Source organism: Lepisma saccharinum, chromosome 21, assembly GCF_977018435.1.
Source record: "Lepisma saccharinum chromosome 21, izLepSacc3.1, whole genome shotgun sequence".
NCBI classification, from domain to species: Eukaryota; Metazoa; Arthropoda; class Insecta; order Zygentoma; family Lepismatidae; genus Lepisma; species Lepisma saccharinum.
Genome location: NC_139249.1, coordinates 13,812,728 through 13,834,747, shown reverse-complemented (window position 1 = coordinate 13,834,747; position 22,020 = coordinate 13,812,728). Strand labels below are relative to the sequence as shown.

General features: G+C 36.5%; 1 protein-coding gene across 2 annotated transcripts in view; it reads left to right on the top strand.

Moving 5' to 3' along the window:
- The window catches only part of LOC146004375 (E3 ubiquitin-protein ligase COP1-like), a 54,582-nt gene that overhangs the window by 6,020 nt on the left and 26,542 nt on the right, over positions 1-22,020 (top strand). The window contains exon 3 of one of the 2 annotated variants that reach the window (XM_083143176.1): positions 20,887-21,047. In XM_083143176.1, coding sequence (XP_082999302.1) covers positions 20,887-21,047 — 161 coding nt within the window. Of the gene's footprint in view, positions 1-389; positions 5,668-20,886; positions 21,048-22,020 lie in introns of those variants that run through there. The other variant, XM_083143175.1, reaches the window with a different exon arrangement.

Sequence of the window (22,020 nt, the reverse complement as noted above, 5' to 3'; positions counted from 1 at the left end):
TGGTATTCAAAAAGAGGCCAAAATGTTTAGAAATTTTGAGCTGCTTTTTTATTACTATGGGTTGTTTTTGAAAGTAATAAATCACAGGTTAATTGCAGTTTTGCTAACAAATAAATACATCACCAATAGTTTTACACATTTTATGTGGTTGAACAGTTGATTTATATGCCACTTTATGTGAACATGAGTATACATAAACACACACATTTATTATAGTTACTTCCATGCAAGGGTGTGGACAGTTGACCTGAAACAATTGCTATAATGCTAAGGCAGACAGTATATTGTAGGTTTTTTGTTTCTGGGCCTATCCATGGGTTACCTAGATCGTGGTCGAAGCATGTTGCAGCTTCATTTTTGTAGCTAAGGCATTATTTTTGTTGTTTCAGGTCAGCATGTGTTCAGTGAAGGCTAGTCACCTCCAAGCCACTATCTAATAAATCTGCTATGGCCTCTCGAAGTTCGTCCCAGGCCTCTTCATCTCAGTCTCGTTCCCGGCCTGCCAAGCGACAGCATCCCACCGTTTTCAACGGCATCGGAGATTCTTTCGAGGACAAAAATAACGATTACCTCTGCCCCATCTGTTTCGACTTGATCGAAGAAGCGCATATAACTCGCTGCGGCCACACTTTTTGCTATCAGTGCATCGCGAAGAACCTTGAAACTAACAACAGGTGTCCAAAGTGTAACTATGTTATAGGTGGCGAGGATCAAATTTTCCCCAATTTTCTTCTTAACGAATTGGTTTCCAAGTACAAAACAAAGCTTGGAGCTAGCGAATTGGGCAGGAGCGACGAGGGTGACGGTGGGCACGAGGATGGCTTGAGGCAGTACGTGGCGAGCGAATCTCAACATCTGTCGTTAACGGATGTGAATGTTATCCTTGAAGTTTTGACGCAGAGAAAGCAGCTACTGGAAGCAGAATCTTGCGTGGCGCAGAACAAGCTTTTGTATGAATTTTTAAAGCACCTGTTCCAGCAAAAGGAACAGCAGCTGGTTCAGTTGACCAAAGAGGTGGCACTCATCAAGAAGGACATGGAAGAAGTAGAAGGCATTCTGAAAAACGTGAAGAGCAAGTGTCCAAAGCTGGACGTGTCTGCCGAGACCTTGGCCTCTGCAAAAGAACTGTTGGTGACCGACACCATTGATACTTTAGTCGCTACGGAAGAACAAGGAGCTGGTAGCGATGGTTTCAACGGCAGCCATGGCCAGAACAGACAGAAGAGCGACTGTGCGACTTTCATGGCTAGGAAGAAGCGAATGCATGCTCATTTTGATGATTTTGTGCAGTGTTATTTCACGTCTCGAGCAAAGGAGCTGATGTTCGGTGGTGGCGAGAAAACTGATTCGCCAGGCTTGAATTTATTCAGAGAAAATCTAGTAAAGTTTTCAAGATATAATACCCTCAGGCCGCTTGCGACTTTAAATTATTCGAGTGATATATTTAACAACTCGACGATCGTGTCCAGCATAGAATTCGACAAGGACAATGAGTTCTTTGCCATTGCGGGAGTAACAAAGAGAATTAAAGTGTTTGAGTACGGTGCAGTGATTCGCGATACGGTCGATATTCACTATCCGTGCATTGAAATGATATCCAATTCTAAAATCAGTTGCGTGAGTTGGAATTCCTACCACAAATCAACACTGGCGAGCAGCGACTATGAAGGCACAGTCACGGTCTGGGATGCATCGACTGGCCAGCGGTTAAAGACTTTCCAGGAACACGAGAAACGATGTTGGAGCGTTGATTTTAACCATGTAGACACTCGTCTCATCGCGTCAGGATCAGACGACTCGAGAGTTAAGCTCTGGTCACTCAAAATAGACCATTCCGTTGCTTCACTGGAAGCAAAAGCTAATGTGTGTTGCGTGAAATTCAATCCGAAAAGTTCATGCCACTTGGCATTCGGTTCCGCTGATCACTGCGTTCACTATTACGATTTGAGGAACATGAAAGAAGCATTGTCAGTTTTCAAAGGTCACAGGAAAGCCGTGTCGTATGTAAAATTCTTGAATAGGGAAGAAATCGTCTCGGCTTCCACAGATAGTCAGTTGAAGCTTTGGAACATCAACAATCCACATTGTTTACGTTCCTTTGTTGGCCATATTAACGAGAAGAACTTTGTGGGTTTGGCAACTGACGGTGATTACATTGCTTGTGGTTCCGAAAACAATGCCCTGTACATTTATTATAAAGGATTGACAAAGCAGTTGTTCAGCTTTAAGTTTGATGCCGTGAGAAGTGTTCTGGAAAAAGAGAGAAAAGAAGATGATGTAAATGAATTTGTTTCCGCTGTGTGTTGGAGATTAGGATCAAATGTTGTAGTTGCTGCTAACAGCCAAGGCATCATTAAAATCTTAGAGTTAGTGTAAAACCACAGTAAGGTAATTTGTTTGCTGCCATGTTTAAGACTTAGGTTTTGGCTTGACTATTATTGTGGCTGTTCTGTAAGAGTTCCTTTTAATAGAAATTTTGATGGTTTTGATGTACATAATGTAACAAGTGCGAGTTGTTTTTTGGGAATATGTTAATGAGAAGTACCTGTGCAAACATTTATATGTTGTCAAGTAATCGTGTATGTAATGCAGTGTTCGTAATTTTTGCTCAGTTAGTTCATTGACACCTTCCAGTATTTGTCAAGAGACTGACCTCGTGAACAAATGAAAAGAATGAATTAAAGCTAGACGACTTTTCTACCAAGTTGTTAATAGCGGCAAGCATTCAAGTTTTTTTTTTCTTTCTTTTGCCTCATGTACCATAAATATTGTTCATTACAATGTATGGACATCAGAAAGTAATTCATGATGTTTGTTATCTTCTTTACTACATAAGTATAAAAGACATTCCAATGTAACAATTGGTAGCTGTTTACCCATGTCATTCCATGTTACCACAGGGTGTTTAGTTTTTTGATATGTTGTTTTAATGTGTAAATATAATTCTGGAGAGAGATGGTGTAATTCTTCTCGTAAATGTGTATTGCTTCCAGTTCCTTGTATTCAGCTATTGTTTGCAAGTACAAACAACAGAATTGGTTGCATTTTGGGAACAGTTAACATTTTGTACAGTGAAATTTGTGCTGAGTTCACTTTATGCACAGATAGGTTAATCAGGACTGGACCTGCAGTTTAACATGAGCTCTGAAGCCATGTGGGGATTGAACTTGGAACCCCTTGATTACAAGGTGATTGGTATCACCATGCTATCCTGGATGTGAGACAGTATACCTTTCCATTAAATAAAGTTCTATAACATCATGAAACCATTTTTTTGTGTGTGTACTTACAAACCATAGTTTAATGCAAGTGATGTAAACTGAAGGTAGCTTCTTTGTATGACAAATTAGAACTTGCTAATGTTGTCTTCCTACGTGAATTTGCTATGTAGTCTTCCTTTTCAGTAGGAAGTAGATGGTCTGTGAATTTTATTGTCTGTCTTTTATGCAAAGAAAGAACATGGGAATGAAATTATTGAACTGTAATAAAGTCTAGGAGTAAATGAAAGTGATTTCGTTTGAAAGTAGAAGATAAAGGAAGTGAAAACACTGATATGAGTCGAAAATAATTGCTTTGTTGCACAGACATACATCACATATAACGTACAGTACTCTTTAGTTTCCTTTTTGATTACTTTCTTTGATTTTGATATGAATTATTCAGTAGTTTTCGCTACAACAGCAGTAATGCCCATTATGCATTGTTTTTTATTACAAATCTCTAATTAAATACAATGTATCATCTGTTGTTTCAGTGACATTGGCATAATGCAAACACCACTTTTCCTTTGGGTTTTGCATCACATTTTATCCATTCCAATTTTTGTAGATGATCTTGTTAAAACATATTTCTGCAAATTTCCCTATTGGTGATAGAACTGTTCTCTTGATTTTCAGTCACTGTAGACTGACCCATGGATACTGAAGCATGCATTTGCATGAAAGTACTGTTTTCAGACCTACACCATAACAAAGAGCCTAAATTAGATAAAGACTCCTTTTTCATATGAATACTTTTCAACCACGTGACTTCTTATAGCTATATTAACCTGATGTTATCATGACTGCATATATGCAAATACACTTATGCAAATATGAGTACCTGCCCCATTTCTGGGAACTTTTATTTACATCAAAATGTGAGCATCTGCTTATGAGGGGAGTGGATGCTCTATGTGAGGAGAGTGTGTCTGTTCATACTGAATGAACTACGTGCTCCAAAAAGTTTGATAAACGTGTAGGTGCTCATTTTTATTCATATGATATATGACCTGAGAGTATGTACACACATGATACCTGGCGGCATATTTTCTTTCATTTTGGTTTACTTTCTTCGATTTTGATGAGAATTATTCAGTACTTGTCATTACAGCAGTAATACTACCCATTTATTGTTGTTTTCGATTCCATTATCTGAGGCATTGTAAATTAAATTAAGGTCTCTGGTGTAAAACATGGTGACATTTTGGTATTTTTTGAGTTACAAAGTAAAATGTGCCAACCTTCAATTTTCGAGTGAAATTGCCATGTCATACAATTTGCATTGGACTCAATGAAGCATTCTGAAATTGGTAAACACAACACGAAAACAATTTATCGACAGAATAGCTTCTAATAACCTTTTCCCTTAATGAACTCTGGAATAATAAAAATGTCACCAGGTTTTACACCCGAGCCCTTCAAATGAAACTTAGTCTTTTGTGTCAGAAAATGTATTTGTTAATGTATACAGATATTTACTGGTAGGGGTAATCTGGTATCGTGTAGCAATATTCATTGCCTGGTGTGCGAAAAGTTTTATGTTTATGTGCAGAAGCTAATTCAAGTTGGGCCTACAGTTTTATTTGAGACAATCCTGAAATTTCCACCCTACCAATGATTGAACTTAAAAATTTCTGATTGTAAAGTCTTTATGTTTGTTGAAGACCCCAAACCAGCTATAAGCTGGGAGTATGCATGCATAATACCTCTCATTTGTGATATTGTCAAAACGGGAAAGCATATAGTATACCATTTCTTAACTACGTTACAAACACAATTGAGAAATCATTCATATCCATGGCTTAGTCATCAAAGTTTGCCCAAAAGGGATGCATCCTTGTGGATTAACGAAGGACACTATAGGTGTGCTGGACAGAAAATTTTGGGTCGGGGCTGGAAATTTTTTAAATCCCAACATTCGGGACTGAAAATGTTCGAAATTTCCCGAAGCTCTGGAAATCTTGAACTCTACAAGTTATTTTTACCTTAAGTGATTGTTTCTGCATTTCTGGAATAAAAACTAACAATTTGCGATAAGTTTGAGACACTTACAATGCAGAAAACATAGAATTAACAACTTTTTAAAATTTACGTTCGGTATTTCCCGATCGGGATCACAAAAAGTCTGGAAGTAATTTCCCAAAGTCTGGATCGGGATGGGACATTTTTTTCCCGATCCCGACTTTTCGGGATCCCGCACACCCCTAAAGGACACCATTCTGAAACTGACCAACCTTACCGAGCTGAGGCAACAGCAGGCTCTTTTCCACTTGAGTTTTCATGGCATAATACTGTAATTTTACATGTATTAAAATGTTAACGAGAAACTTGCAGGTAGTTTAGATGTATAGAGTGGTCCAAATGTCAAGTCATTCCACTTAAGTTTCAGTGAAGTTGTGTATTTACATTTCACGAAAATGATAGTGCTCATACTGACATTGTGGTTGCGTAAACATCCGTCCTGGTGACAGTGAATCCATCAAATGTTTCTGTTTATTAGAATACCTTATGCTGTATTGAATTCTGTTGTTATTACATATTTATGTAGGGGTGACAAGACATTTGGACTACCCTGTACATTAATTTTGAACTTGGCAATAGAAATTTGGTCAAGTTTTCATTGTTACAAGTTCGATAGCTCTTTTTATGTATGACTTTTGGTTGTCTTAGAATATACTAAGTGTTCCTATAGTGGAAATTGCTTGAAAGTGTTATAAGATTTATTGACCTGGGTTACGACTAATGTTCTTATCAAAGGTACTTAGAACTGCAAGGCAATAGTTTAGTTTACTAACTGGTGACAAAGAAATTCGCACACCCCCAAAAACCTACTCCTAGTAATGAAATCGCAAATACACCACTGAGTGAGAATCAATCCCCCCCCCCCCCCCCCAAACAAAAAGCTTAATTTGCAGTGCTGTAGGTAGAGAAGTGTGACAACCTTCAAGTTATCCCTGCAACCAAGTGAAAAACTTGGGTTTTTAACTGTTGGTTGAAGTATGCTACTTACATAGCAAGTACTTACTTTATTCCAGTATACTTTATGAATAACCTTCTTTCAATACTTGAGCCACCAGGTTGATTGTCTAGAGAGAAGTTATGGAGTATATTATAGCCATTGTCTCTGTATTGTGGCACGATTGAAAAACATTTAGTAAAAGTTAGTCATCGTGAATGAAATCAGCATAATTGTTTCTTTGTATTGCAAATCAATATTGCAAAATAAGGGTTTTGTCTTTTAAGTTGTTTTCATCATATTTTTGGACCTCAAAACTTGATGTATTTTACCTAGATTTCCATGGTATGGTAATTGTTTTCCTTCTAATAATTATCAAATATATGGCATTAGTCATGGCAACAATTTTTTTATGAGAATTTGGGACCGGCACAAAAATCCAAAATATACAAAAGGAAGAGGGCATTGTATGGTAATGTGGAATATTCAAACAATGCAGATCATGTGTACAGTGGGATCCATGAATATTACCGTGCAAATTGTCCATGACTTTTCTGTTACGTCCTATGTGGATTTTTATGTATGATGCAGAAGTTGTCAACAGCTTGTTTTGAGTTTTCTTTTAATTCTTGCAGCTCTTACTGGGTCAAAGTGCACAAACATGGTGATGGACAATTAGCACGGTAATACTTATCAATCCCGCTGTACAAGTCCTAGCATAGGAAAGCTAGCAAAACATCCTTAAAGATAATATTGTGCCACATGTGTCTGAAAGCGTAGGAGCATTACTGAATAGAAGAGGTGCGTACTACGACAGGACACTTTTCTCCACAGGCTCCAACAGCTTCCTGTGGCATTCTCATGACTTTTCAAGAATGGCGATTCTGATACACAAATTCTATTCATGCCATGGAACAGCAGTTGTCTCAACAAAGAATTACCACTGCTCTCTCTACAGTAACCAGTCATCATACTGCTATCTAACTATGTGTGCACATACTATGTGTCTCATGTTCTCCAGGACATACTATCATATTGTGGTACCACCGTTTAACTTTGAGAAAAAATTTAGTTGTCATGACTTACGCCCTCAGAAGTAATTAAAATATTGTCTAACACGACTTAACCTCATACTATAAGAACAGCTGGAAATTCCTACAGAAGGTTCTGTTAGCTTCACATGACATTGCTATGCCCAATTTGACTTGATCATGTAGAAATAATTTCTGATTTTTCAGTGTTCATACATTACATAATTTCATTATTTATTTTGTAGTAAGTTACTTCTTTTGTGAAGTATGATTAGTAAGAAAAAAGTGAAAGTAATGATATTTTAATATAAAAAATGCCCCTGTCGTTGCTGTAGACAATTGGTTGCCTACTGATATCTGCACAACATTCTAGAGATGTTTACTTTGTGATGGCCTTAACATAAATGGTATGGAACTATAAGTCTTCCCTTTATTTCAAAAGGAAACTATTAAACTATAAAAGCACCAATATTGCATGCACATACTAAATGTTAGTATTTTATAAAGTCAATCCAGTTTCATTAAATCAACACTTTATTTAGAAACATGTTTAAAAAAAATATGAAATTGTATACTTAAAACTGGGACTGGTGTTGGCATCTGGGTGTTTTTTACCTGAAACAACTTCTTTTCTTCCTGCCATTCCTAAATCAACTGAATTTTCCACACTAGATGGCTGACAATCTCTGACATCTTGTCAAGGGAAGATGATGCTTTTGGAATTTAGAATGCATAGGATATAAAGAAAAAGAAATGTGCTGAAAAGATATGATGTTTTATATAACATAGGGATCAGGGTACACAGAAAAGCTTTATGAATAATCACATCTGATTCTATATTATTGACATTCTTGTTGAGATTCCCAATCTGTATTTATACTAGTGATAGCAGCCATCAACTCCCGAGACACACAGTCAGTGAAACACAAGATGATGTGTCGGCACAGAAAGTTACACGAGGGGTGGTGCGTAGGTTGACAGGGCCCAACAAGTTGTCAAAAATTCTTGTACCTGTGGTTCCAGGAATAGAATTTGTATCACAATGCAATATGCTGAAAGGGTTAATATGTGATTACTAGTTATGTAACAATGATCTGAATGTTTTATGTATGCCCAAACAATGGCAATTTTTGAATGTAATACGGAAATTAATTGTGATAAATATAACTATTTTTCATTGTTATATTTGGTGCAACCTTTTTATCATGGAGTCCTAGGTTTATTTTGTAGTGTCAATTTTTGCTAACTTTGTGTGCAGTTTAATTATAAACTTCTCATCCCATAATGTAGGCTTTTTACAGCCTGTATCTTCATACAGTATGCATTGAGTCTAATATTGCTTTAATTTAATAGCTGGAATTGATTTGTCATGTGTTAATTTAGTTCATTGTTGTGAAACTTGACCTGAAGGTTCTTTAAAATAAATTCAGTGAGATCTTTTAAACCCCATTACATTGCATTTGTTTGGAGTTGTGGTTGATGTTAAAATGCATTATGTCATGGCTGATGATGAGGCAATGTGTTTTTATTCACATGAAGAACAAGGTTTTGTAAATATTCTTTACATGAACAAAATTCATATATATGTAATTCTTGCATGTATAAATACTATTGTTCCTTGGGATGTTAATGCTGCTGAAATGATTGGATAAGTGAAACTGAAAAGAGTTTTATTTTGGCAGAGGCGGGGGGGGGGGGGGTTGTTTTTAAGACTGAAGTTTAGAAGAGAGAAAAGTTAAGAACTGAAACAAGAAGAAAACAGGTTTTAAAAACTGAAGTGAAAAAAGTCAAAAGAGGGGGTGGGGTTAAGTTTTCCATAACTGATTTTCAGTTATACTTGTAAATGCATCACTATTATATTGCCAAAGTGAAGAAGGTGATAACATTAGTAGTAAATATTTTTAATATTCAGATGCCTGGGTTCCCTCTGTGTTACTATTAAGGATTGAGATAATGGAGATGTTGGCTGAATGGTAGATATCTGTCTCCATTTTTCTGTTCTAGTTGTCATAGCTGTCAATTGTCATTGAAATCATACTCTTAATTGGTTACATAACATCATATATTTCCATTACTCTGATGAGATTCTGTAGTTAGAAATTGCATAGTTCTTGTATTGTCATTGTATCTTCATTTCTACATTTATTAATATATTTGTATGTAAGTCTACACGATAGTACCCAAATCAGTTTTATTTTTATTGAATACAGTTGAAGCCTAACCCTTATGGTAAGGCTACAAGATTGTTACGTTGTGGAGAGTGGAAAATTGTAATCACAAAGTGCGATCTTGTAACCCATTCACCTGTTTTAACATGACATGTCCCCTCATCATTCAGTTGGGTATTTGCATCATTTGACATGTCCATGTTGCATGCTTGCATCTATTAGGGACGGTGCTCACTGTACCTTTCCTGGCTCATACAAACAGTGTGCTTGTCTTTTCGTTCACCCTCTGAACATGTTTTCACACAAATATTGCATATTACTAAGTGTTGTTCTTTGTGAAAACCGAGGAAGACCTTTTAAGAGTACAAATACCCCTAAAGATAAAGAACTAGGTACATTTTACTATTTCTCATGCATATCTCAACTTCTTAGAATAAAAACCATACAAAGCATGTCTTTTCTACAATATGCAAGTAGTAGTTCCTTTTCATATCTCTGAATCTTTTGAGGTGTAACACCTGCAAATTCATTTTGAAATATTACACATTTTTCTTGGCCAATGCAAAATTTAGTGTCCAGTCCAAGGGAACTGTTAGTGGTGTAAATTTTTAAGTGAATAGGTTAATGGACTCCCGTGGAGCGAATTTATTAGTACTCTCTTTTTGCCAATGCGCTAGTGGTGGACTGTTTCTTCAGTGTGTGGGGATCCATGTTTACTCAGCATTGTGAGGACGTATGGGAAACTATACGAGAGGATTAATACACTAAAAGCAAGTACTAAATTATCTGCAAGAAACTTTTTCTGGTGTTCTCAGCAATAGTTGGCAGTACTCACTGAAGTTAATAGAACACTAGAAGAAAACAGTTTTGTCTTATTACCCGAAACACGCATGAGGGAGTAGTAGCATTTCCTTGTCTTGAAATCTAGGTTAGGGTGACAATGCCGACCACTTGCGATCCAATTGAAATCCACCTGGTTTGCGTTGGTTCTTAAGCGACAGCTGGCAATTTAAGATCTGTTCAGTATGTCACCTCTTCTATTCAGATATATTATTGCCATTTTTTTTTTTTTGGTCTACCCTGTTTTCTTCTTACTCTTCGATACATTGGATGTTCCTGTGCCCAAACATATGAGATTGAGTAATATTAGATTTTCTGATATTCTTAATTGAATGCAAAGTAATAAGTACTTAATTTGATTGTTTCTAGTTCACTAAAAGATCTTAGCTGGTCTATGATCATGGCATTCTTTTAGTGAAAAGAAACCATGTTCAATGTGTATTCTTGAGTAGATAATTGTAATTAGCATCAGCAATGTTACAGTTGTAGAAATTACAAAATGCACTCTTGATGGTCATAATTGCCCCTTTTACTAACACAAATATCTTGGTACAGTTCCCCATGCGTTTATTTAATAGTGTGTGCCCATCTGTAACTAGAGACTAGTTTTTACTCTACTTTGTGCTTAATGAAATGTTTGATATGAAACAACGGTTAGCTAATTGTCAGGAACTTGTGTTTCATGTAGGGTACACTTTGTAGCTGATAATTGTTCAACTCATTGTATTCGTGTTGTAATTTACTATTTTAATGATGGATGTGGTAAACCCAGTTCTAGTATTTCATGTGCAATGTTTGGTGAGTCCGCATTGCAAATGGATGTTTTTCTCATTAATTTTAAACACACACACTACCATCTCTGTCTCAGATGTCGCATCCTTAATGAAAGCAGTGGGCCTTAGGTGGAAAACATCCAAATTCACAATGTGGAAACACCAAACATTATGTAAGAAATTACTATTTGTAGTTAATTTCTTAAGTCTGCTTTCACACTATGCAGCATGTTTCATGAAAGCAGGCAATATTCCTTTAATATTTCTTTCCTATCTCTTTGGATTAATCATAATAATGAAAATGAACGATGATGAGATGAAATAGAAGAGAAACAAAGCGGTATCCATGCTCTGACCAGGAATTGAACTCAAACATTCAGGGGCGACGACATGAGTTGGACTTAACTTGTGTTACTCATTTTAAAACCTTCAGTAATAAATAAAAGTATTCACGCTGGGGTAGTGAATGATAGGAAACTTAGTCCTATGTCAATGTTTCAGTTTGTTTCTGAATGTACAAAAACAGCACATTCATAATTTCGTCTCAGATCCTATGATTCCATCGCATCACAGATGTTCATAATTTCAACTTTTTCTTTTTGCTAGATGGCACTATGTTTTCAATAGGCACAGCTGTCCCAAGGCTTTCCTACCATTCTCGTTAGCTTTGCTAATTAGCACATACAAGAAATTTAAAAAAACAGAATAGTTTTATGTTGTTATTATTACTGAAAATGATATTTGTACATGCCTACTTGTCTACACAAGTCACGTGCTAGTAGTCATCACTTGCTGCACTACATTTTGTCCCAATCATTCGTTTAATCCATCACATTCACTAGCATCTGTGCACTCACAGTGATGGCCAGTGATGAAATAACGAATGGAAATGATGCCTCCATGCCCCAGGATGAAAACTGACTTCTTGTTACGACATGAAATATTAGTTTGTTTGGGAACACAACTAGAAATACATCAGTACTTTTTCAAGATTTAACTTCTATTTGGGAAAGAAGTGCCAAGCTTAAGTGTGTATTTATCATTTTTAATTTTCTAGTGTAGTTTCGAAACATGTATATGTAAAAAAGTTACTGCTGTTCTTGTACCCAACAGGAAATTACTTTCAAATAGGAATTGTAGATTACAATTTCATTACATAAATAAATGTAAGCCATAGAGATCAATTATTGAATGATTCTTTACTTCAACGATGTTAGTTACCAAGAAGTATTGTATGTAAAATATGTGAAAATTATGTTCGTAGTTTACAGAACCAATGATCCTGATTGATTTTAGATAGAACAATTTCTTAACATTGTATGTGACTTTTCATACTAGTGATGTTTAGACTACTACTTGTTATCAGGGCTGTAATTCAAATGTGCCAATTTTGTAACTGTGAATACTGTCGGGAAAGTTGTGATGTACAAATGTAAGCCACTTGGAATCTATGCATTTACAAAATATTTGACTAACGTAACATTCTTCATTCTTATGCATGTTAATTAATTGGAATATTCGCTCTTGCTTATGGAGAAAATATGAACTAAAATTGTTGTGGTGAATTGTAGGAACCAATGTTTGGTAATTTGTATTGTGTTAAATTATAAGCATGATGGTTGTTTGCTGCTGTAGTGTTAATACAGTGAAACCTTGATTTTACGTTTTCCTGGATTACACGAGGCACATCCAGAAAGTAGTACCTGTTTGGTAATAAAAGAAAAAACAACTGAAAGAAGCTAGTTGAACAAACCCTTTTTGCTCTAAAAGCACATGCCTTGAACTATTTTTCTACATAAGCACTCTTGGCATTGAGGCACCTATCATACCGGGGGGAAAAGTTTGTGTATACCCTAGTGAACCACCTCTGTCACCAGTCCATTGAGAAATGCAGTCACCATGATCTCTTTATGCCCCCTTCAACTTTCTTCACCATAAACCTCCGTGATTTCACAAATTTCAACTCTCATTTTACACTTGGCAGGGTTCTTGATTTTCTGATTCATCTTGACTGGTGGATTGGTAGCATAAATACAGGGTGGTCAAAAAGAGATGCAACCTTATGGGGGAATGTAGTTTATTATTTTTACTAAATTTTTGCTTGTTAGGTGGTGAGTAACAATGAAAACTGCATTAGTTGAGGCTGTAAACTGCACAAACAGCTGATTAGGCAAAATTGTTGCTGTAGACTTGTGTTTTTGCTCAACGTGAAAACCTCATCAGCTGCACAAGACACCTCTCCACTCATCACAGAACCTTGGTGTCTATTGTTCAATGTCATGCAGTCGCATCTTCATAACATTTTTTTAATGACAGCGAACAGTGACCGATACAGATGGTGTGAGAGTTACCCACAGGCAGACAGGTTACAGCATACGTGATTTCAATAGGATAGTGCTACAGCCCATACTGCCAACAAAGTAATGGCATATATGTATACTGTTTTCATGGACAAGTAATCTCTTAGGAGTTGTGGCCAGCTCTATCTCCAGTTTTTTCACTACCTGACTTTTTTTTTTGTGGGGTAACGTCAAGGATGCTGCCTACGCAACACATCGCCACACTATTCCGGAATTGTAAGCAAATATTCAAAACTGTGTTGATGCTATTTCACAGCAAATGTTAAGAAGAGTTTAAAAACATGATACACGGTATTCATTTGTGTGAATCTTACAATGGTGACAACTTCTAGTACTTATTGTAAATATCGTACAATAAATTGTATGTGATGAGAGTACACAAAAAATTGTCTCCCTGTACGATAAGTGCCTCTGTTCCATGGGCACGTATGTAGAAAAATTACCTGAAGGTATTTCAGAGTGAAAAGTTTTTGTTCAACTAACTTCTTTCATTCTTCTTTTATTACCAAGAAGGGTTCTATTTTCTGGACGTGCCTTATATATTCAATTCTCATGGTCCCAGCATAGCGAAATGTTAAACTATTTTACATTTTCCCACAGTTTTGCATGATTATATACTGGATGCTCAATCATAAGTGCTCCCTTCAAACTTTGCAGCAGTGCTGTTAATGTAATGTAGGATATTCCATAGATGCTATTTTTTTTTCAGCACTCGTTCATTTTCATTGTAGTATTAAATTTATGAGATACGAACTGTTAACCTCCATTTAAAATATTGTTTTGAACTGGAAACTAAACAACGTTGCTGTCTTGATCGTAAAATATGAACTATTTGGATCTGGAGATTATTTTGTAGTCCTCTTCCCCTGTATTTGAAAATTTGAACTGGCTTTTTAATTTATTTTTTAACATTGCATTGCTTTTAGTTTCTGTTATTTATAGAATTCAGTCTAATAGGATCTACCATTGTACTTGATTGGCCTTGCTTATTATGATGTCAGAAGTGATGATTACCAATGAAATGGATGAGATGCTTCTTGAAGCTTATCCGATAAAGTATATTTTGATGAAAGGGCATTAAGCAAAATAATGCCTATTGGATGGTTTTTTGCAGTTAACCAAAATGGAAATGTATAGTTTTGTATGGTGTTAGCAGTAGGATGCTGGTTCATCCAACAAATGGAAAAAAATAATATTTTTGCATTGCACAGTAATGCATTTTTGGTTACATTTGCTCAAAGTGTTGTTTGATAAAGAGAGTTGTGTAGCAAATATATGATGATGGAAAATATAATGAAGAAAAAGGAGCAAGAGATAGTGTTGCAGAAAAATGTTCGGTATCAGCTGTGTAATGCTTTCAATGTACATATGTTAATGTATATTTGTGTATTTATGGTTGTACATGTTTCTCATGCAAATTGAAATGATTAATTTGGTGTTTTTTGTAAAGGTTTCTGTAAACGCACACCATATTGGACCCATGTGTAAAAAAAGTAAAGCAAGTGGACGTAACACCACAGTAGTGATATTACATGTGAAATACCTCGGACAGTTTGCTTCTATGGAGCGATGATTAGATTCAATTATTCATTTTAATAGCCCTGTACGTAAGTGTAACTTTATGATCTGGAAGAAGCAGCAATTTGATTGTTGTTGTTGTGTTGAAGTTTATCAGCCTGCTTTAGAGAGTTCAATAAAGCCAGTTGTATTTGTACTTTATCGTATAATTTTCTCCCTGTAAAATTATTGACACATATCTAATTTGTCAGTTCTCGCCAGACTCATCCTTATTTTATGATTTCCCCTTTACCACCCCTAACAGGAACTACACTGTAAACCCTAGCTTACTCATGCTGTAGGAGAAACTTCTTTATCTGAAGGGGGGCCACACTTTCTTTTTGTCACTAAAATACAAGACATCATTTTGTTTTTGAATCACTGCTCCCTTTGTTCTTCATACAGGTGTACTTATACATTAATTATGAGTTACAAAAATTATCATCATTAATAAAAAATAAGAATGAGAGTATCACACACATTTTAGGATTCACTAAACCTGGAAAAAACATATTCATGTCACGTCAGTACTTTTTTTGTGTATATACATTTATAATTACATAGTCATTAAAATAATTACAAAAAATGCCACCATTACCATCCAATTGTACACTTTTTCAATCATGAGTGTCATGTTGGAACACACACAGGCCCATCTGAAAGTGCCTGATAGACACACATGTGGATTTTGCCCCTATTTACGTTATCTTTAGGATTTTTTTAATCAAAAGTAATACAGAAATATTGGGAACAACCTAGGGAACAATTTTTTATAAAAATATTAACAGTTGAAAAATTGGGGTGAAAAAAAGAGAGAGTGGGCCTGACAATCCCCCCACTCTTGGATAATTTAGGGTTAATCGTGTGGCATAGTTGCTGTCATCTAAAAGTTGGGTGTTAAATAATCTTTATCATTGATCATGTATTTCCTCTTTGTCAGTTCATTCTGTCATAGTTTTTATTACAATAATATACATTAGAGACCTACTCATTTGTCATTTTTTGAAGCATGGGTTATAGTAATAAAAATGATCAGGTGCTCACAAGCTCTATATTTGTGTGGATAAAGTCCTCCCTTGCGTAGTTTCCTACCTAGCGACTTCTCACAGATAAATCAGTAGTTTTACATCTTGGCAATACATGTATATTTGCATTAGGCAGTACAGGGTGTTTCATAAAGGACTTGACAACTTTGTAATTATATATAAGTTTATTCACACTACTTACAGAGCTGGTTTTGGTGTCATTTTGTAGCAAAATACATCAAGTTTTTACCCTATAAGTTCGTAAGGTTCAATGTGACTGTCATTGGTAATTTGGCAGACATCCCATCTGAAGTCAATTTCTAGCCAAACCTGCTGCAGCATGTCAGGTGTAACTTCTCAACTGCAGCATAGATTCTTGCTCTGAGATGAGCGAGTGTAACAGGTAGGGGTGGTCTGAAAACTTTAACATTGATAAATTCCCAGAAGTAAAAATCAAGAGGTGTCAGGTCTGGTGAACGAGGTGGCAATTGGCCCACCTCGACCTATCCACTGATTTGGAAAGCGGTTACTGAGGAAATCCCGGACGGTGCACCGTCTTGCTGGAAGTGAATTTGCAAACTCTGCAAACACTTGCTGGAAACCAGTGAAGTCAGCCATTTTGGTACAACTGTTGCTAGCACTAGCGGTGGTGTGATTCAGAACTAAGCTACTACGTGAGTCAAAACTTTTTTTGGTTTCACTGAGGCCCTTAGGCTCGAATTTTAAGGAGTGTATATACAACTCTGCATGCGTGAAAAATATTGCTACCCCGTGCACATAGCAACATGCTTCGAAGGTGTGAGGGATGTGGTGATAGGATCCCATGCATTCACAACTTCTGGCATTTGTGGATGTGATCTGATCACAACCATGCTCTGGCTGCCTTTACCCCCTATTTGTGCCTCCAGGTACCCCATTCATTAGAGGCTGGGTGATCCTCAGAGCCTTGCATGCAGGGACATTGCTTGAATAGTTCCCAGCCCAGGAATCGAACCCAGATCTCCCTCATGGTTGGTTGATTGATTTGGTGTTTTAAGTCCACTTTATGCACAATAAGGCTAATTGGGATTGGACCTACAGTTTAAAGTTTGATCCCAACCACTATGTGCCTCCACCAGGAATCGAACCCCCTTGATTACAAGGCAACGACACTACCACAGCACTATCGGGAAAGCCTAGATCTCCCTCATGACAATTGGATGCCCTACCATGGCCGTAGGCAGGAAACATTTTCGGGGGGGGGGGGTCATTCATAATTGTTCCCATGGGCGTTGCCAGAAATTTGAATAATAGAAATAATAACAATAAATATACAATAATAATTAAAATATAATAATAAAACTATTTTTTCTAATAATAATTCTAATTATTATTATTAACATTGTTATATCCTTGAGGGGGTTTACTCAATCCAGAAGATGAGTGAATATCCAGTACAAGGTGTCTCTTTTGTTTTCTTCCTTTACGTTTCATATAGTGTGTACTGAAATGCACAATTATTATACTTTGTAAATAAATTTTAGATACTTTCAAGAAAAAGCTGTAAAAGTTAGATGGAAATTTTAGCCATAAAGTTTTGTTGTTTGACCTTAAAACTCAATTTTTGGAATTTTGAAAAGTGTGGAACCAGTTACATTTTTTTAAACTTTGCCTGGTGCATGGATTGTAACCTCAATCACTAACGTCATGCACTACGAAACTGGAGATTCTAGGTTTGAACTCCTATCAAGGAGGATTTTCGACTTTTACGGATAGGGAATTTTCAGTCTATATTCATTGTGACGGTATAGTACCGCAGGAACTACACTGGAAAGAGGACAGCAGAAGTGAAAATGGAGAGGTTGCAGGTGGGCTGCGATTCTGAGAATAAATTCCGTTTCATTCAAGTTTCAGAATTCCAATTGTATGAAAATTCTAGCTTGATCGTTTCAACATTGTCTCCTTGTATTTTTGTGATGCTTCGAAAAAAAATTGAAAATTAGTTACAGATTTTGGTTTCTGAACTTCCATTAATCCAACATGTCAGAAGTTTCGGGAGGTGGGTTTGAACCCTAGAAACCCCCCTCTAAATACGGCCATGTGCCCTACCAATTGGACCACCTCAATTGCATGTTAATGTAAAATGCAAGGGAACAAAACTGAATTGATTAAGACTCCATATTACATTTACAAAGTGTGATGCTCTGAATTTGAAAATCCAGTGTGTGTGTGTGTGTGTGTGTGTGTGTGTGTGTGTGTGTGTGTGTGCGTGTGCGTGTGCGTGCGTGCGTGCACGCGCGCACATTTCATCGCCCATCTCCACTGTTTTACCTAGTCGAGTGGAATACATAAGTGTTACCAAGCAAATTGTCCACCACCATGTTTATTCACTCTTTTTTATGTAATGAGAGATTCAAGAAGCTTCTGATGTCTGCACCAGGATGCAACAAAATCCATTATTTAACAAAACAGGATGCGAACACTTTGCCGACAATATTTTTACATCCCATTGTACCTATACTATTTTGAAGACAGATGCTAACTACTGTTGGCACAACTATTTTCCTGTAGTTTACGGTTATTACAAGCATAAGAAAACAGTTTTTCATTGTGACGTTTCAGGAGAACACACGCTGTATCTTTAGTCAAAATGAAAATAAATGTCTGATGAAGGGAGCGTGTGTTCTCCTGAAACATCGCAACGAAAAACTGTTTTCTTATGCTTGTAATAACCGTAAACTACAGGAAAATAATTCTACAATGCAAGCAATGCGTACATACAAGAAGAACAATTAGCACAACTTTTTATGGAAGTTAAAAGATCCTGCATGCATAACTCGGCTATGTAAAAATATTTTTTTCCCCAGAATTTTCAGTGTGAAAACCTTAGAACTGTATCTTAGTAGTGCAAAAGCAAAATAAATTGATTTCTCTCATGTACACAAAGGAACAGTGTGAATGTGACTCAGTAACGGCAATACTAAGTCTATTCATTTTTTTGTTTTAATAGTATTGCCCTTACTAAGTCACATTCACTTTGTTCCGTGGCTCTAAGAAATGTAAAATCATATTTGTAGGAGGCTATCCCCCCCCCCTTCACGTGCCAAATAGTTTTATATTCTGCATTATCTATTGATAATTATTTTATAGGGTATTAGGAATGGAACACTGTAACAATGGAGAGAAAGAGATAGTGATACTTTTGATTTATGAGTAGAATTAGAATTTTAGTCTCATAAAAATTAACTTTTAGGTGCCTAAAGTAGGCTTTAATATGAGGCTGAGTCAATAAATAACAAGTCAGAGGATATTTCACAGTACTTATGTAACTAACCTCAGAAGTATTACATAGAACTGTTAGCGAAAAATGCAGGCTCGGCCAGGACTCGAACCCGGGTCTCTGGAATTCTGTGCCATTGCTCTACTACTGAGCCACCGAGCGGGCCTGGCTTTGCCTGATTTTTCGCTTCCGCTGTTTTACCTGTGTGGAATCGTCTCTGTCAGTGCTACCGCAACAGGATCTGTTGCCTTAGAAACACAGTAGACATTGATGTTGCCTCTTTCCTCCCAGCGTAGAGATGTTACTTCATTAAATTAGGCACACACAGGAGATGTATTACGTAGAACTGTTAGCGAAAAATGCAGGCTCGACCAGGACACAAACCCGGGTTCGAATTTAATGAATTCAGAAGTATTGTCTGCCACTGTTTAGGCATTTATCCCATTATGACACCAGTCGCATAATGGCATGCTCGTAGAACTCCTTTAGTTGCTGTTGGAATCAATTACGCACGTACTCATTGAAGTCATCGTCTGATTGAAACCGTTGTTCCTGCAGTGTTTTTTTGAGCTCACCAAAGATGTGGAAGTCACACGGGGACAGATCTGGACTATAGGGGGGTGGCTCAGGACTTTACGGAACTTCGCCGGAGAGTTAGGCCACACACATAACGCATTGCAGGGAAACCAGTGTCTTGATGAGCTCATCCACCTGCACAACTGCTGGTCTGCGACACACTTCGGTGCTTCACTCCGCGTGTTGTCCTTCACGAGAGTGTTTGTTCCACTCTTGCCCAGGACATACAGTGCCCCCATATATCCTTTCCATTCCTTTATGGATTTCACGACCCCCTACACCTTCCGCTGTCAAGAAGTGCACAACAGCATGCTGCTCCTCTTCGGATGCCTCCATTACGCATTGTAGTCAAACATGGAATGACTGGGCACGGCCGCTCCTCGGTTAGCAGCCTTTGCACATACCTTACCAGACACGTAATGCCATCTAGCAGGAAAATGTGTGCGAATGAGTTTCGTCACACATGGACCTCCATTTCGGGCCCGTCGACCCATTTCTAACTACCATAGTTGTGGTGTAATATCCTCTGCCTCGTTATTTATTGACAGCCTAATAGTATGAAATTAGGCTCTAAAAATTAATAGTTAGGTCCTAGAGTAAACTGTATTTTATAAATACACATTCCACATATGATCGTAATAATCATATCTTGAATTTATTTGCCAAAGATCATACGCACAATGCTTACCCGGTATGTTTTGAAAGCAGGATCTGATCCCCTGAAATATGGTGGCAGAACATGATTTTGCGCAATGAATTGTGGAGGAAGTTGTTTGCTGAATATCATCCATATACATAAAGGTATAAAAGTTATTATATAAACCTACAGATTAAATGAAGTCTTATCCTTGCACTAATGTTCATGTCTTGAAAGAAATATTGTTAATAAAAAAACTACAGTGCCTCAGCTACATTTTTAATCCATCATTTAATTTTAATTACACAACCTGGTTTTCATAATTAGCATAAAAAATAATATTTTCATAGTACTGGAGTATTTATATTATTCAATTTTTGTTATTTTCAAATTTGCTTTGGTAAGAATACATCTTAGATTTTGTTCTTTTCTTTTTATGTATAGTAGTGGAGCTCTTCCGAAGAAGGGCGAAGCCCGTGTGCTCTTCTCTGCACATGAGAACTTCCCATCGATAGCTGTTGTTAATCTGGGGGACCACAGTGTAGGTTTTAATAGGGAAGAAAATGTGGACGAAAAGAAAGAAAATATTCGAACAGCTGTAGCAGGTAAGTTGAAAGAAGGAAAATGTTATGGATGAAATTAAAAGATTCAAATTTGGTTTCAAATTTTAAAGAATCAACAATAAGCATATGAATAAATAATAAATGAAAATAAAGTTCAAGCAGGTTGAACATTTAATTCAAATCTAAATCTTATGTTTGGTAATTATATATATATAAAACATCTGTTTGTAAATACAATAGGCTTTTACATGCATTTCCTTTTAGAGGGGTGCTAGATTATGGAGAAATCAGATATGTCTAGTTTAATTCTGTGTTAAATGTAATATTACAAGTTTATTTGTTTAAAAATAGATATGTAAATAAGAAACAGTCATATATTTCTTTTTTAAATGTAATCATTGGTTACCATACTGTCATGTACTCATCTCAGTGAAATTTTGAAGTATGTCAAAAATATAAACTATAATATCTTTGCATCTGGCAGTGCCAGCTGGGTTAGAAATATCCTTCTACACTGTGGCTTACATCAAAATTCTGTATCGCTTGCTTGTGACATCAACCCATTGTTCTTATTTGAGAGAAAGATGAGGTAAGGTGGTACCAAGAAAAGAAAGACCTTGGCGAACTCACAAACTAAGGGGCACAGTCATTTTTTTACTCCTCTCAGTTACTAGAGACATTCGTCTTTGCACCTTTGCTTCATTGTCAAAAATTTAACAATGCACAACGATAAATATTAAATCTGCTTTCTTTGTGTACAGTTTTCCTCTAACGCTTGCACCAAATAAAGGTGACGGTGATGGGTTGAAGAATACTTCATATTTTGGCAATGCAGGGGCAGGATTACATAGTAAGCAACTGATTGCATCACCCATACTCCCTTCCTAGTTTAATTTCTGAACCCCGGATGCCACTGTTCACTCAGAATCATGGAAACAAACATTTTTACTATTTTGTTAGTTTTATTTATTTATTATAATTATTATTTATTTTATAGGATATCAGTATTCCATAA